Source organism: Phyllostomus discolor, chromosome 7 (genome assembly GCF_004126475.2).
Source record: "Phyllostomus discolor isolate MPI-MPIP mPhyDis1 chromosome 7, mPhyDis1.pri.v3, whole genome shotgun sequence".
In the NCBI taxonomy this organism is placed as follows: Eukaryota; Metazoa; Chordata; class Mammalia; order Chiroptera; family Phyllostomidae; genus Phyllostomus; species Phyllostomus discolor.
Genome location: NC_040909.2, coordinates 109,847,160 through 109,863,321, shown reverse-complemented (window position 1 = coordinate 109,863,321; position 16,162 = coordinate 109,847,160). Strand labels below are relative to the sequence as shown.

Below are 16,162 nucleotides of genomic sequence, written 5' to 3'. Positions count from 1 at the left end.
CCAGAGTGGTTTGCATGGTGCCTGGGCTGTCGTAAGCATTCAATATACATGAGCTGGAGGCAAATTGTGGTCAGCACTGCAGGGAGGCAATGAACAAGATGACATCCATACCAATCGGCTTTCAAATCTGTCTCCTTCTCACTATCTCACTGCATGATTTCTCCCCCTTTCTATGCCACTGGGTAGATTGCATTATTGTTCCTGATTCAGAACAAACCAGGGCAGTTGTAAGCATTGGTATCATTTTGTTCATGTGGTACTTCTCTGCAGAAGCTGACAAATACATGATGACCTCTTTCTATCCAGTACAACTAATGATGAAAGCAGGACATGTCGGATGGGAAATTGCCTCCACGTTCATGAAATGGTAGCCTCTAAAGACACTATCTTCCCAACTGATGTGGCTCAGGCGATTGAGCGCTGGCCTGCGAACCAAAGGGTTGCAGATTTGATTCCCAGTCAGGGCACATGCCTGGGTCACAGGCCAGGTCCCCAGTAGGGGGCGTGTGAGAGGCAACCACACATTGATGTTTCTCTCCCTCTCTTTCTCCCTCCCTTCCCCATCTCTAAAAATAAATAAATAAATAATCTTAAAAAAAAAAAAAGACACTATCAGGGAAGCTATCCCAGAGTGCTTTTTATGTGAACAGGCTTTGAGGCACAGCTGAATGCAGAATCATCAGGAATGGAAAGAAGTGGGAAGTAAGATCTGGTAAAATGCTGTCTACATGTACTTTCAAATCCCACTGGATCAGGGGACAGCCCTGAGCAAAGTCTTTGTGGAGTTCACCAAGATCCTAATTTTATAGAATGAGAAATTTTGCTGAGTCTCACCAGCTCATCTTGCTCCTGCCCCCTTTCTCCTGCCACTAGTTAATGATCCCCACAGGCAATAATCCTCACAGCTCATAAACCCAAACACAGGCCTCCCAGTCCCCACGCAAGTCCAAATACTACACACGGTATCAAACTCCCCAGGAAGACTTTGCCCAGGAGATAGCTATTGCCATCTCACATGGCCTCCTGATTAGCCCCCTCTCTGCGAGGCACTGGGACACTCTCAGCTCAGGCCATGGAGCTTTTCACAGAATTAACCTCTCTTTTTATAGCTAATGGCTCTTACAGCTAGGCCTCTAATGTAGGGCAGTCAGTAATTCACCCCGACGGCTTCTTTCCACGTACGAAGCCAAAGCAATTTCTAAAAGTCTTTCCACGGCACACAGCAGCCTAAAAGTTGCTTAGAAAGCTAATGGGAAAGGCCTTCATTACTCTGAGGGTAGTCCCCCTGGACCTTTGTTTGATTTCCTTGTCCTTCCCCCCTTTTTTAAACAAAAAGAACCAAGTTCATTCCCACTTAGGTGTGTTCTGTGATTGCAAAGGTTGCCCTCTCATATACCTAGGAATATCAGACTACAGGTTGCTGGCTGGAATTTTAGAGAACTTCCAACCTGCGAGTGATTGTGTCCTTAAGAAGCCTTCAAAGATAGAGAAGCTATGCTGGCCACTGTGAATTCAGGGGCACACTTATTGAAGCCAAGAGAAGAGGGCTAGAACCTTCTAACAGACAACCTACTGACAAATAATTCCCATCAGAATGTCAAATAAATAAGTAAAAACAAAACCAAACATACAAATGAAGGAACGCAAATTCAAAGATTCTAAACCAAGAAAGAAAAGGAGTGTGATGTCTTCCATTTCTGTTTGTAAGAGTAACCTGTTTGGTGATAATCATACAAAGAAGAACTAACATTTCACCGACTGAGGTCATGCCTGACGCTGTTTTAAGCACTTGATAATTGTTCACTCACATAATCCTCAGGACAACCCTATGACGTGGACACTATGAGTCCTGTTTTACGGATGAGGACACTGAGGTGAACACACATAAAGCCAGAAAGTGTTGGCTTCTGGCCATGCTCCAGCCAAGTCCATACAACCGCCTGTGTAAGGATGTCCTCTGGAGGCCAGTCTTGATGACCTGTAGACTTTCCTGGCTATATGTGACAGCCAATGCTGTCTTTTCTACTACACAGCTGTATAGGTCCCAGAATGTTCTTCCTTTTAAAGACACATCTCCAGGCTGTTCTATCTGAGCCTCCTCAACCCAGTTGGTTTCTAGATACAAATCCTGCAGCCATGTCAAACCAGAGGGTGAGTAAGAGAGCATCATTCAACAAGCATGCACTGGGTTCTTGCTATGTGTGGGGCTCTGGGACACAGAGATGGAAACGCCGAGGTCCTTGGACTCAAAGATTTCATAATCTGGTGGTAGGGACAAACAGACCATTCCAAAACGTGCAACAAATGCGATTATAATAGGTCCAAATAGCACTTAATTTGTACCAGGCACTATTCTTAGCATCTGTCACACATTTTTCTCATTTCATCTTTACAACAATCCCATGAGTAGTTGTGGTTAAAATTTTGCGGACAAGAAAGTGGAGGAACCAAGAGGCTATGTGACTCAGCTGTTAGTGGAAGAGACAGGATTCTCAGTCTGGGCAGCCTGGACCCAATCCTGCACTTTTATTTCCACCTAATTTTTATCTTTTTTTAAAATTAAATTTATTGGAGTGACATTGGGTCACAAAACCATACAGGTTTCAAGTGTACAACTCAACAAAAGATCATCTGGGCACTGCATCATGTACCTACCGCCTAAAGCAAAGCCTCTTCCCATCCTCATTTATCCCTCCTTTGCCCTCTTCTCCTTTCCCCCACCCCTGCTGTTTCTCTGGCTAGCACCACACTGTTGTCTGTGTTTATATGTCATATACATGCACACACACATATTGCACACATATATATTTTTTGCTTAATCCCTTCACCTTTGTTCATCCAGCCCCCCAAACCTCTAGCAGCTGTCAGTCTGTTCCATGTGTCCATGTCTCTGTTTCCATATTGTTCATCAGTTTATTTTTGTCCATTAGATTCCACATATAAGTGAGATTTTATGGTATTTATCTTTCTCTGACTGGTTTATTTCATTTAGCATAATAATCTCCATTTTCTATTTTTAATTTTTTGAGGACACTCCATACTGTTTTCCACAGTGGCTGCACCAGTCTGCATTACCACCAACAGTGCACAAGTTCTCTCTTTTCTTCACATTCTTGCCAACACTTGTTTATATTTTTATTTTTTATTGTTGTTCAAATCAGTTGTCTTCACCCCTTCCCCTACAACCAACATTTGTTTTTTGCAGCTGTCTGATGATTTGTGACATTGTGCATTTTTCATGTCTATTGGCCATTTGTATGTCCTTTTTGGAGAAGTGTCTATTCAGGCTCTTTGCTCATTTTTATAATCCTCACTCGAGGGCACACATATTTTTTATTGATTTTAGAGAGAGCGGAAGGGAGAGGGGGTGTCATGGGGAGAGAGAGAGACAGAGAGAGGCAGAGAGAGAGAGAGAGAGAGAGAGAGAGAGAGAGAGAGAGAGAGAGAGAGAGAGAAATCAGTCGCTTCCCAAATGTGCCCAAAATGGGGATTAAACCAACAACCTAGGTACATGGCCTGACCAGGAATTAAACCCACAACATTTTAGTGTACAGGGTGATGCTCCAACAAACTGAACCATCTGGCCAGGGGAAGTTCTTCATATATTTTGGAAATTAAATCCTTGTCAGATGTATCATTGGCAAATATTTTCTTCCATACAGTGGGTTTCCTTTTCATTTTGTTGATGGTGTCTTTTGCCGTGCAAAAGCTTTTTTAGTCTGATATAGTTCCATTTCTTTATTTTTCCTTTGTTTCCCTTGCTCAAAGACATATATTGGCAAAATATTGCTGTGAGGAATGTCTGAAATTTTACTGCCTATGTTTTCTTCTAGGATTTTTATGGTTTCGTGACTTACATTGAAGTCTTTAAACCATTTTGAATTTATTCTTGTGTGTGGTGTAAGTCGGTGGCCTAGTTTCATTAGTTTTTCTTGTATCTGGGCAATTGTCTCAACATTATTATTGAAGAAACTATCTTTACCTCATTGTATGTTTTTGCCTTCTTAGTCACATATTAATTGACTATAGAGGCATGGATTTATTTCTGTGCTCTCTAGCCTATTCCATTGCTGATCCTGAGCTTTTAACCAGAGTTCTCCGTGGCCCCTGTCCTGATTGAGGGAAGCACAGAAGACAGATTATGGGAGCACAGAGAAGTCACAGTCTACCAGACAGGGAGGGGCCTTTTTAGATGAGGGGGTTCCCCAGCTGGGTGAGGTGATCCATAGGACCTACTAGTCTATGACTGGACAAGACATGGGCTGGAGGACAGCAGAATGCGGAGAAGGCATATCATGGAGTGATTACATGCTGTGGTCAGAAGTGATGGGCTGGCAGCACAGCAGCATGGAGAGAACTTATGAACATAAGACTCACTGGCAAAAGGAAGACACAGAATGAGACCTGTAGCCTGATGTCATATTCATATATATATATATATATATATGCATGCACACAAAACAATATATAGACACACAGAAAGAAAATAGAATGATTCTTATCAAACAAAGTAAAACAGTTGTCTTTGGGAATGGAGAGAAGAAAATAAGTGGAGAAGAGGAATAAGAGAAAATAAAGCAAGAGAGGCATAATAATGATAGTGTGCTATGAAATGAAACGTGACCTTGGGCCCCTGTGAGAGGAGAAGGGAGAGCAGAAAGATGACCCTTAGGAGTTTCTGACAAGCATGGTTTTGCTAGGGTTTTCCCCTTCTTTCCTTCCACAGGGTGTAGCAAGAGGATCAAATTGCTTTCTACAGTGCGATCCCACTGCCTTCTCGTTGCTGATTGGTTCAGGGGTGGGCACCTAACTCAAGTTTGGCCAATTAATTCACTTTACTTTACATACAGCTTTTTGGGCCCAATAAAGAAACTGTAACTGAGGGTTAAGGGAAAACTGGAGCCAAAGTATTAACAGATTCAAACCCTGCCTCTGCTGCCATCTATGTGAACTTGGTATATAGTTGAACCTCTAAGTACCTTGGTTTTCTCGTCCATAAAATGGGAAAATATAATACCCATCTTATATGATTGTGTGAAGATTGAATGAGTAAACAAAATGCATATTTAGTTTTATAACAGTGCCTGCCACACAACAGAGGCTCAATGAACATTGGCTTAATTGTTTCCTATGAAGTTGGGAACTGGGAGACAAAAAAGTCTTTATCTGGTGGCTGATCATTATGCCAAGGAATAAGATCACTTTCGATTGTGTGGAGCAGCCTCATTATTTTATCCCCATGGGCCTAGAAGTAGTACAACTTTTGTGAGGTGGAAAAGGGCAGGAAGCACTGCTGAGCAGGGTTCAGTCTCTGGTTCAATTCCTGAAGCCTCGCTGTACACAGGACCTTGAGTTCACATGACACGTCAGTGTTTTTCCATTCCATTTCTTTTTTGTGTGTGTTTTTAAAAAACTGAGTTAGTTTAAATGTATTTCTATCATTTACCTATAGAATCCTGATTCAGAGGGTATAATGACAGTGAGGGCCCCAACGCCTAGCCTCTTAGCTGCTCTCCACACATGGTAACTTCCACGGTGTCTTCGTCACCACGAAGAGTGAGAGTCAAGCTCAAATGCTGATTACAGAGTGATCAACCCCTGGTTCATAGAAATGGTAATGTACCAACCTCAGCACTGGAACTGGATTGTTCACAGAATTTTCTGGCGTAATAACCCATTTGGTATTTAATGAGCTTTAAATATGTTGGCAAGAGAATCAGTTCCTGTCCTTACTCATTTACCTCCGTGCTGATAAGGTCTATTTACTATTTCTTAATAGATTGTTTATACATCTGTTTCAAAAATAATCATTTTCAATCTTTGGTAAAGTTAGCCAAGTCCTTATTGGGAATTCAAACTTATTATCAAACAGATAAATGATGTATTTAAATTTCCTAGAACAGAAGCACCTAGAAGAGAATATGAAAGTGTCTCTGGAATGCTGAACCAACAGAAAACCTCCCCTGACCTTTGGAAGTCAGAGAATAGTCAGCACACTGATTTAAGTAATTTCACCACTTTCAAGATTTCAAACAAGACTGATTTCTGTTTGCTCAGCCGCCATTTGGAAATGCAAAGATCAGGGACATCAAAAGCTTTATTTGAGCTTTTGCATGTGTTTGTGAAATAGTTAATGTGTCATAGAGGCATTTCTCAGAGATCTGCACCGTGGCGTATTTTTATCTACGTCATTTAGGCATTTGCCATCTGATCAAGTGAATGGTCCTTCTGGCATGCCAAATGCCTTCCAAAAGCCTTTCAAAGGCATCCAGAGAAAAAGGGAAAGTATCCATTTCCTGTGATTAGGAGTTGGTGGCACCAAAGGGGTCTGTAATGACTTCCTGAGGATATTTAGTCAACCACTACAGCTTGTGGTCCGAAGTTTGTGCTCGGAGCTTAGAGTCCATACTTCACAAGTGGAAGTATTAGATCTTCAGAATCCTAAAGAAGTCCGGTTACTCATCAGTAGGAAGTATGACTTCAATGCAGTTTATCCAACCTAGAGAGTCAGTCCGAAGCTGATATGGTACTTCACAATATCAGAGACCCATACACCTTCTTGTTTGTTTCTCTACTGCGTTTGACTTCCATTCCCAAGTTCACATCATAGTCCAAGTTGGCTGCAGCTGTGGCTGCTTCAATCTTCCAACAAAAAAGATTAGAGGAGAGCATACCCATTCTCGTAGCTTGCCTTAAAGAGATTTCCTGAAAGTTTCTCATCCTACTTCCAGTTTTACCCAATTACCCAGAACTTAGTCACATGGCTATACCTAATTACAAGGTGGGATGGGAGAATGTAATCCAGCTAAAATTTAGGGGCTTTGTAACCATAAAAAAGGTAGAACGGATTTTTAAGAATAATTACCTCTGCCCCAATAACCATCAGGACTCAGCTCACATGGTCTCTCTTTAGAGAGACCATATGAGCTCATCCTGTCCATAGAAACCTCTCTACCCTCCTCTCTCTGTCACAGAACCTGCTCAGCTCTACCATAGGAATTATCACGTAAGTTCATTTATTTTTACTTCTTATGGTCTTGGTCCTCCACTGGAATAAATTTCCTTGAGTATAGGAACCTTATTTGTCTTGCTGTACATCATTATCCCCCCAGTGCCTCACAGTGCCTCCTGGCACATGGTAGAAATTTAATAAGCATGTGGAATGAATGAACAAATCATGAATGAAGGCCCTTAACAGAGGAAATCAATATGTCATTGAGGCTAAATATATAGGCTCTGGGGTTAGAAAGCCTTGATTAAAATCTTGGCTCCAATTTATTAATGATGTGATTGTGGATGAGTGACTTAACTTGTCTAAATCTTGACTTTTTTATTTGTAAAAATGGAGGGGAGGGTTTTTGGGAGAATGAAAAGAGTTGATACATGTGCTTACCTCTCTGCCAATTGGAAAGAAAATAATAAATGCTAGTACCTATGCATTACCATTAAAATAATGATTATTTTTGTTATTATTGGGATCTATCTAGTCCAAAGATTCAAGGAGACATCCCAAAGGAAGGGACCTAGGGGATGAGACTAGCGAATAGGAAAAAGTTAACTAGACAAAGAAAGGAACCACATGCACAGAGGTCTTGGGAAAGAGGGGGTATGTTGGAAAGAACTAGAACAAAAGCCAATGTGGCTAAAGTGAAGAGAGGAGGAGTGTGTACATAAACAAAGACTAGAAAGGAAGGCAGGATTAGAATATGCAGGGATTTCCATATTATGAACTCTATCCCAAGTGAAAAGAGAAGCTACTGAAGGGCCCCAAGCAGGGGAGTGCATAATCAGATTTGTAATGTAAAAATATCAATGGGCTACAGTGTAGGGAGGGGCTTATCTCATTAGAGTAACTTCTCTAGCTGAGAGGTCTCCTGTATTTGCACTTTCAAACCCAAGACTCTCTAATATTTGTGAGGGTCTGGGCAAGTAGAGCCTAGTGCTATAGACCAGCCTGAGCCAGCTATTCTTGGACTTCTTGATTACGTGAGAGAAACTTTTAGAAATACCTTTTAAAAGTTATAAACCAAAACTAAAAAACTGTGTTCCAGCATTTTGCTTTGACAAATACACATTTGTAATGACTAAAACTCAGCAAAATATCAAAGATAGTTGAATTTAATTATTACTGCCCATGCCTGGGTATTCTATTAATATTATTGGACCAGTACTGTTTGGACAAATAGAAAAACATACACAATTTACATTTAATTATGTATGTATTCTATAAACCTTATTTTTCTTGTAATGTTCTAAAGAACTACAATTTTTTCAGAATATTGAAAACTTGAATATATTTAATAAAATGTAACTTAAAGTAAGTGTAAACAATTAAAAACATTTTGTATATGTTTTCAAGGAAGTTATTTTTCTTCTAAAATATTCAAAATTAACTATTGAAGCCAGAACAACTAGTCAAAAAAAAAAAAGGAAATAAAAAGCATCCAAATTGGAAAGGAAGAAATAAAATTACCTCTGTTTACAGATGATGTGATATTATATGTAGAAAACTCTAAAGATTCCATAAATAAACTGTTAGAAACTAATAAAAATTTCAGTAAAGTTGTAGAAAACCAAATCAACACATAAGTCAGTTGCATTTTCTATACACTAACAATGAACAATTTGAAAAGAAAATTAAGAAAACAATTCCATTTGCAATAGCATCAAAAGGAATAGAATCCTTAGGAATAAACTTAACCAAAGAGGCAAAACACTTGTACACCAAAAACTACAAAATGTTGCTGAAAGAAATTTAATATATAAATAAATGTGAAGCTATCAGCTATGGACTGAATGTTTATGCTCCTCCCAGTTCATGTGTGGAAGCCCTAATCTCCAATGTAATGGTATTTGGAAGTGAGACCTTTGGGAAGTTCTTACAGTTAGATTAGGTCAGGAGGTTGGAGCTCTCAAAATGAAATTAGAGCTCTTGTAAGTAGAGACATGATATCACTGCATGAACACACACAAAGAAAAGACCACGTGAGTCCACATCACAAAGCTATCTATATGCAAGATAGGAAGGGGCCCTCACCAGGAACCAAATCTGCTGTCACCTTGATCTTGGACTTCCTAGCATCTAGAATGTTGAGAAGCAAATGTCTGTTTAAATTATCTAGCCTATGATATTTTGTCTTAGCAGCTGGAGCTAAGATAATATCCTTTATCTGTGGATTAGAAGACTTAATAATGTTAAGATGTCAACATTACCCAAAGTGATCTACAGAGTCAATATAATTTCAATCAACATTCTAGTAGTATTTTTTGCAGAAATAGAAAAATCCATCCTAAAATTCATATGATGTCTCAAGAGACCCCCAAATAATAAAAGTAATCTTGAAAATAATAAAATTAAAGGTCTTACACTAATTTCAAGTTATTATAAAGTTACAGTAAATCAAAACAGTGTGGTACTATCATAAGCCACCTATATTGATGAATGGAATAGAACAGAGAACATAGAATAAACTCTCCACTATATATGGTCAATTTATGTTTGACAAAGTTGCCAAGACCATTACATGCGTAAAAGATAGTCTTTTCAATAAATATTACAAAAAGTGGATATATCCACAATCAAAAGAATGAGCTGGACCCTTACCCCCTATCATATATCAAAATTAACTCAAAATGGATCAAAGGGCTACATGTAAAAGGTAAAACCATAAAACTTAAAGAAAACATAGGGGATAAGCTTCATGATGTTGGACTTGGCAAAGGTTTCTTGGATATGACACCAGAGGAACAGGTAACACAAGAAAAAATAAAATGGACTACATGAAAATATAAAAATTCTCTGCATCAAAAGATACAATCAGAGTAAAAGGCAACCTATAGAATGAAAGAAAACATTTGCAAATCACATCTCTGATATGGGGGTAATATTCAGAATATGTTAAAAAGAACTCCTAATACTCAACAATGAAAAACAACTCGATTCAAAAATGGGCAAAAGACTTGAATAGACATTCTCTGAAGAAGATAAATACAAATGACCAATAAGCATGTGAAAAGACGCCTAGCATCACTAATCATTAGGAAAATGCTAATGAAAACCACCATAAGATACTGTCTCACACCCATTAAGATGGCTACTATTAAAAAAATAAACCAACAGAAAATAACAGATGTTTGCTAGAATGTGGAGAAATCAAAACCCTTGTGCCCTATTGGAGGGAATGTAAAATGGTATAGACACAGTGAAGTACAGCATGGCAGTTTCTCAAAAAATTAAAAATAGAATTACCATATGATCCAGAAATTCCACTTCTGGGTATAAGCAGTATCTGGAAGAGGTATTTGTATTCTCATATTCATAACAGCATTATTCACAATAGCCAAGAAATCCAATGTCTCTCAACATCGACGGATGAATGGAGAAACAGAATGTGGTATAAGCATACGATGAAATACTATTCAGCCTTAGGAAGGGAGGAAATTCTGATGCATCATACAACATAGATGAACCTTGAGACATTATGTTAAGTGAAATGTTGATTACAGGACAAATACTGCATGATTCCACTTACATAAATTACCTAGGGTGGTCAGATTCATAGAGACAGATAGTGGAAGGGTGGTTGTTGGGGGTGGGTAATGGGATGTTAGTGTTTAATTGGGCTTGTTATTTAATTAGAGTTTCAGTTTTTTAAAATGAAAATAATTCTGGAGGTGGATGGTGGAGATGGCTGCAGAAAAATGTGGGGGTACTTAATGCCATTGAACTGTACACTTAGAAATGGTTAAGATGATAAATCTCATTATGTGTACTTCAAAATACAATTAAAAATAATTAACAACTAACTATTGGCTTAAAGAGAAATATATACTGGAATTAATAAATGGCAAATTTTTAAATGAAAATATTTAAATAAAGTGAGAATTTTTAATTTAAATTTTAAAATGTTTGTTATATATGGTAATACTAATTTTACAAAAATAAAACTACTTATAATTTACCATGAAATGTCCATTTAGTTGCCAGTTTAAGCTATGGATATTCAATTTCAAAACTACTATGCTTAGACCAACAGATACTCAAATCTATGAGGAATACAGATTATTTAATATCACATGTATTAAATAATGCAATATGCCACCACGTACAACTGTTGTGAAGAGCATGCCTATTTATGAGTGCCTTCAGAAGGAACCACACACTGGAACTTGATGAGAATTAAGAAAATGGATGCTCAATGCTTCTGGGAAACAATACCGCATTATGCAAGCATCTATTGCATTCATGCATCTCAGAGAAAGGATTTGGCAAGTTAATGAATTTGTCTTTTCTTCTTCAGTACTTCTGTTCCTCAAATCTTCGCCCTCAGAGGCAGTGTTCTGTGGTCTGTGTTCCCAAACATGCAGACACAGTCTTCTCTCTGAGGCAGGACCTGAGGAGTAGTGTTTCTTGGGGGCCTAGATGGCATTAGCCTGGAAGTGGGGCTGGAAGTCCTGAGCCATGCTGTGCAGGTCCTGGGTGCTAGATTCCTGGTGACAGAAGAATCCACAGATCCCGTAATAAATTTATTTTTGGTGTGTGCTTGTGATATGTGGGGACCTCTAAGAGCACAGGTGCCCTTTTTTTGGGCCAAAGTGTGGCACTGTTCAGACCCTACTTTCTGTGCCTTGAAATGGAAATGCACCATTTCGATTGGATCTACCCACACAGTGAAGGCTAGAAGAGTCATTAGCCAGAGAATTTCTGTTTGTCTCAGGAGATATTTGGGCTTGAATTTTCTAGATTTCTGTCACATTTTATTAACTCTGTGAACTTGGACAAGTTATTTAGGAGCTGTATACCCAGGTTTTCTTGTCTCTAAAATGAGAGTTAAAGTAAGACTTACCTCACTGCATTGGGTGAGGATTAAATGGGCAAATGCATAGTATAAAGTTCTTGGCAGCATAATTGGCCTAGGAAGATTACTAGCAATAATGGTGATGGTTTGGATGGCCAGGCAGAGCTTGGGGGTAATTCATGTTCCATTACAATCTCCGAATACACTAGCTGGAACTTATAAGGAATTAAGAAAACTAATTGGACTAGGGTGTGACTTTATCATCAAGATCGAGGCACAGCTAAATGCTGGAATGCTAAATGCTCTTTAAACCTGGAATATGGAACAAAGTTTTCTAAGGTACCGTCAAGCTCGCCTTTGGTTGTGTGGCTGCTTGAGCAGACCTGGAATGGCCACCAATGATGTTAAGGACTTGAGCAAATATGAGAGTGTTTAGGTCAAGTTTCAGGGCCACAGGGGGGCCCTCATGTCCAGGGAGAAGGTCTTTGCCTGAAGTTGAGTGATTCACTGAAAGACCTGGTCAGATGAGAGTGGAGTTCATCTGCCCTGTTTTGTGTACAAAGGTCCATTAACCATTGCCTTACACTACTCTTTTGCTGAACTATGAGTCATCTAAGGGACAGAAAAGAAAAGAAAAAAAAAACACTTCAAAGGTAATTTTTTTTTGCACCAGAAACAGTTTTGGGTTTTCTGGTTTAACAGAATTGAGCAGTAAGCCTGCATCATTAATTTCTATGCAAAAAAAATGTCTTCACTTCAAATGGCAATTAGTGATAACATTTCTATTTCGTATTGTGATGAGATTTTTATGCTAATCATCACATAGCAGTAAATTAATCATTTGGGCACAGTTAGGATGTATATTTCATGAGACAGATATAGATATCAAGATCTGGCTGATATTTACTCAAGGTAAATGGGAAGCATCTCAAATTATTATGAAGGGAGCATACTGAGCAAACAGGACTGCATGGCAACAATACGCCTGTGGCAGAGATGTGTGAGGATTGTCAAACCACTCTGGTGTCATTTGTGTAATTACTGTGAAGGAGGTGGAACACTCTGGCAACTTAAACTTCCAATCATTCAGACACACTACAACCCTCAGAACCACATCTTGGCAATGTGAAGGTCAAATCAGTAGTGAACCTCCTTTCCCCCTAATTCCTCCTTCTTCTGCTACAGAATTCACCCTTTTCACATTAGACAACATTTAAATGCGTTTCTCTTCTCAATTTGCACTTAAGTCTACTCAGACAAATGAATCAGAAAAGCAACTTGACCCTAAAGTCAAATTGGAAAGCTACTGTAAGCAAAGGAGGTAGGCTGCCACTCAAATGATCCATCATTTCTTAGCAAACAGTTCCTTTTACAATGACTTGTGGAAAATAGGAGAATTGTGCTTAAAAGTGCCTATAGCTACAGCATGTGCCAGGCTCCACAGCTGGCTGGCAGACCTACGTATTTATGAGGTGCAAGTGGAGTTTTTGTGAGAAAATACTATATAGACCTCTCCCTTTGCTTTGCATTTCTTCTTCTACCCTTTTACTTTCCCAAGTGCCACATATTTCTCCCCTACTCTTAGTGCTCCTGATACCCACACTCACCAATACCTTCCCCCACTTGCTCACAAGTTCCCCCACACAGGCCCTCCACACTCTTCTAGGAAGGTAGCAGGAAATACCCCAGTTAAGAAAGGGACGATTTCTGCTATCATTTATCCCTCTATAGCTTTTTTCCAGAGAAACAGACAATCTTATGGGGAAAGTCAAAGCTATGGAATAGGATCCACTTCCTTAGAACCACCTCAAGGATATAGGCAGTGGGGTACAATCCCAAACCCTATGCAGAAGTGGGGCTGGAGAAAGGATTTAGTTTCCTGGAAGGAGTAGGTGGGTTCAGTGACTTAGGAGGCAGTTGGTAGCAGAGAAAATGACTTTTGCCAGCTGGTGGGAATTTGGGAGTAGATTACAATTTTGTGACAGTTTTTCTCTTTCAAAGTTCTTCAGGAGTTAAAAATTGTGGAGTGATCACTGGAGAATACAAAGTAGACCTCGTTTCGGGCTGTACAGTTCATGGGAATGATCTAGAGATGTTGCTCAGGGCTGACAAGCAGAAAGTGTGGTAGTTCCAAATCCAGGGTGGTGGGGGTCCTGAGTGTGGCTGTGTTCCTGCTGAGGAAGAATCCCGTTCACTGATCTTGAAGGAAAAGGAAGAGACTCATTTAATAGGATGCAAATGAGTTTATTTATTTATTTGCTTGTTTTTGGTGTCTTGTAATTTTTTATTGAATACTGGGCATTGTGTGTGGAAGAATAGTAGAGATTGTTCCCAGAATGGGTTTGAATCAATATTTTTGCTCTGTAGGACACTGAAAGTATATTTAGCTTCTCTGAGTTTCAGTACTTTAATCAGTAAAATGTGAATAAGACTTAATTTCATAAAATATTGTGTGAAACTTATAAAACACAAATGTAAGACAGTATGATCATTTATCTGATGATAGACCTAGTATTCATCTTTAATAAGGCAATGGGATTATATACACTTGACTTTTTGCCCTAAATGGTGAAATTTTTTTTCTTCTTAATTAAAAATTCCTATCTTAATAAAAATATATGAATTAGAAAGCCAAATGCCTTCATATATTCAATTAAGACTATACTACAATTGTATATTTCTCTTACCCTTCAATAAATGACATAAAACAAAAAATTAGTATCATTGTATTTGTTTTAATGTTCATTACTACACATATTAATGATCTATCTAGTATTTCACTTTCAAGTAGAAACAATATTTTTTACAGGCGGTGAAAAGAAGTGCCCCCCCACTGTGACCCCTACCATATGTTGATTTTATGTGAGGGTGGAAACAAAATTGTTCCTTATTTTAGAAACAGAGAATGTGGAAAGTATTGGAAAAGAGGATAATACTATGAAAAAATATGTGTTTTGAAAATGAATCAGATACAGTTGTTTGGTGAATAGGGGCTTCCTGAAGCTGAAGGCCCGGGATTCCTGGCTAGAAAGGGCAAAAGAGCCTTCTTTCTCGTTCTTGCTAGGATCTGGGCAGCATTTCTTCCAGGTCTGCAACGACGTAAGAGACAACAGCCCAGACAGTGGCAGCAATGTTCATCTCCTTTGGACTCATGACCGTCATTGTGTCTCCTTGGGAGTGATGGAAGGAGAAATACTTATACAAGTCATCAAGTAGACTGGCTCCTGGGGAGAAAAGAGGAAGAACTCTCTTAGTGAAGGATTTTGACAGAAACTGCTGAATAGCTGCTCAGAAACCACTGCCACCCCTGTCTGCTTCATTCCTGCCTGCTTCTGCTATAAAGGCCACACTGGCAAAATACTTTCCCAGCCTCCCCTGCAGCAATAAAGAGCCATGTGACACCATTCTGACTACTAGGATGTGAATGGAAGGCCATGGGAAAGTTTTTGGAGAGTCTTTACTGGACAAAAGAGTCAAGCAAATACCCTAATGATGCATTAAAAGTAGATGAGAAGTTGAAGCTCTCCTGCACATGAGAGAAAAAAGCCCACATGCTAAAAATGGCAGAGTGGAGAGGCAGAGAAGCCTCGATTTGGAAAATATTGCTAATCCAAGGAACCGACTCTGCACTTCCTCCTTCTGGACCTCCTGCTGAGGGCAATTATATGTTTAAGTAACTGATACCAATGTCTTTATATTTATTAAAGGATGGCATCTCTTTTGTATCTGCAAGAGTGTAAATTATGTACCTTCCTGGATACAAAAGAAGGTCAACATTCCTTTATTCAAGTTTTCCTCCTCAAATCCTTCATTTACTTCCCATGAAATTCCCTGGCAACCTCCAAGGGCACCATCAGGGGTCTCTGCCCTGCCTGAAAGCTTTTCTCTCACTCTAGTGAAGCTGTTCTCCAGTTTCAGGCCTGGGTCAGAGCCTCAGGGGGTCCTTGCTTTCTCGTACTCATCCCTCAGAACCTACTGGGCCATATTATGGACTTCAATGGTAGTTCTGCAGTCTCTGGCCTTGTTTTATTTATTTGCTTATTTATTTACTTACTGTTTTATTGTGAAATACACCATACACACATAAGATTGTAGAGGACATGAATGTATATTGCAAAGGGAGACAATATGAAAAGCACATACGTGTGCATAATTCAATGCAAGGAAGATATAGCCAGGGCCTTTGAAGCCTATTTTATAAGCCCATGTCCACCCCCAAACCCCCTTCTCACTCCTTATAGATACTCCCCTCCTTCCAGAGCTCACCATCCTGTTGTGCTTCCATAGCAAGTATATATATATATATATATGAATATATTAAAAATCATTTAATATTATCTGCTTTTGAACCATATGCTCAGCTA

The 16,162-nt window shown here is 39.2% G+C and overlaps 1 protein-coding gene across 2 annotated transcripts in view; it reads right to left on the bottom strand.

Moving 5' to 3' along the window:
- Nucleotides 1-14,513: 14,513 nt before the first annotated feature.
- CPQ (carboxypeptidase Q) overlaps nucleotides 14,514-16,162 on the bottom strand; it is a 404,327-nt gene continuing 402,678 nt past the window's right edge. For both annotated transcript variants that reach the window (XM_028534004.2, XM_036031280.1), the window contains exon 8: nucleotides 14,514-15,022. In XM_028534004.2, coding sequence (XP_028389805.1) covers nucleotides 14,859-15,022 — 164 coding nt within the window. In that variant the 3' untranslated portion in view covers nucleotides 14,514-14,858. The remainder of the gene's footprint in view (nucleotides 15,023-16,162) is intronic.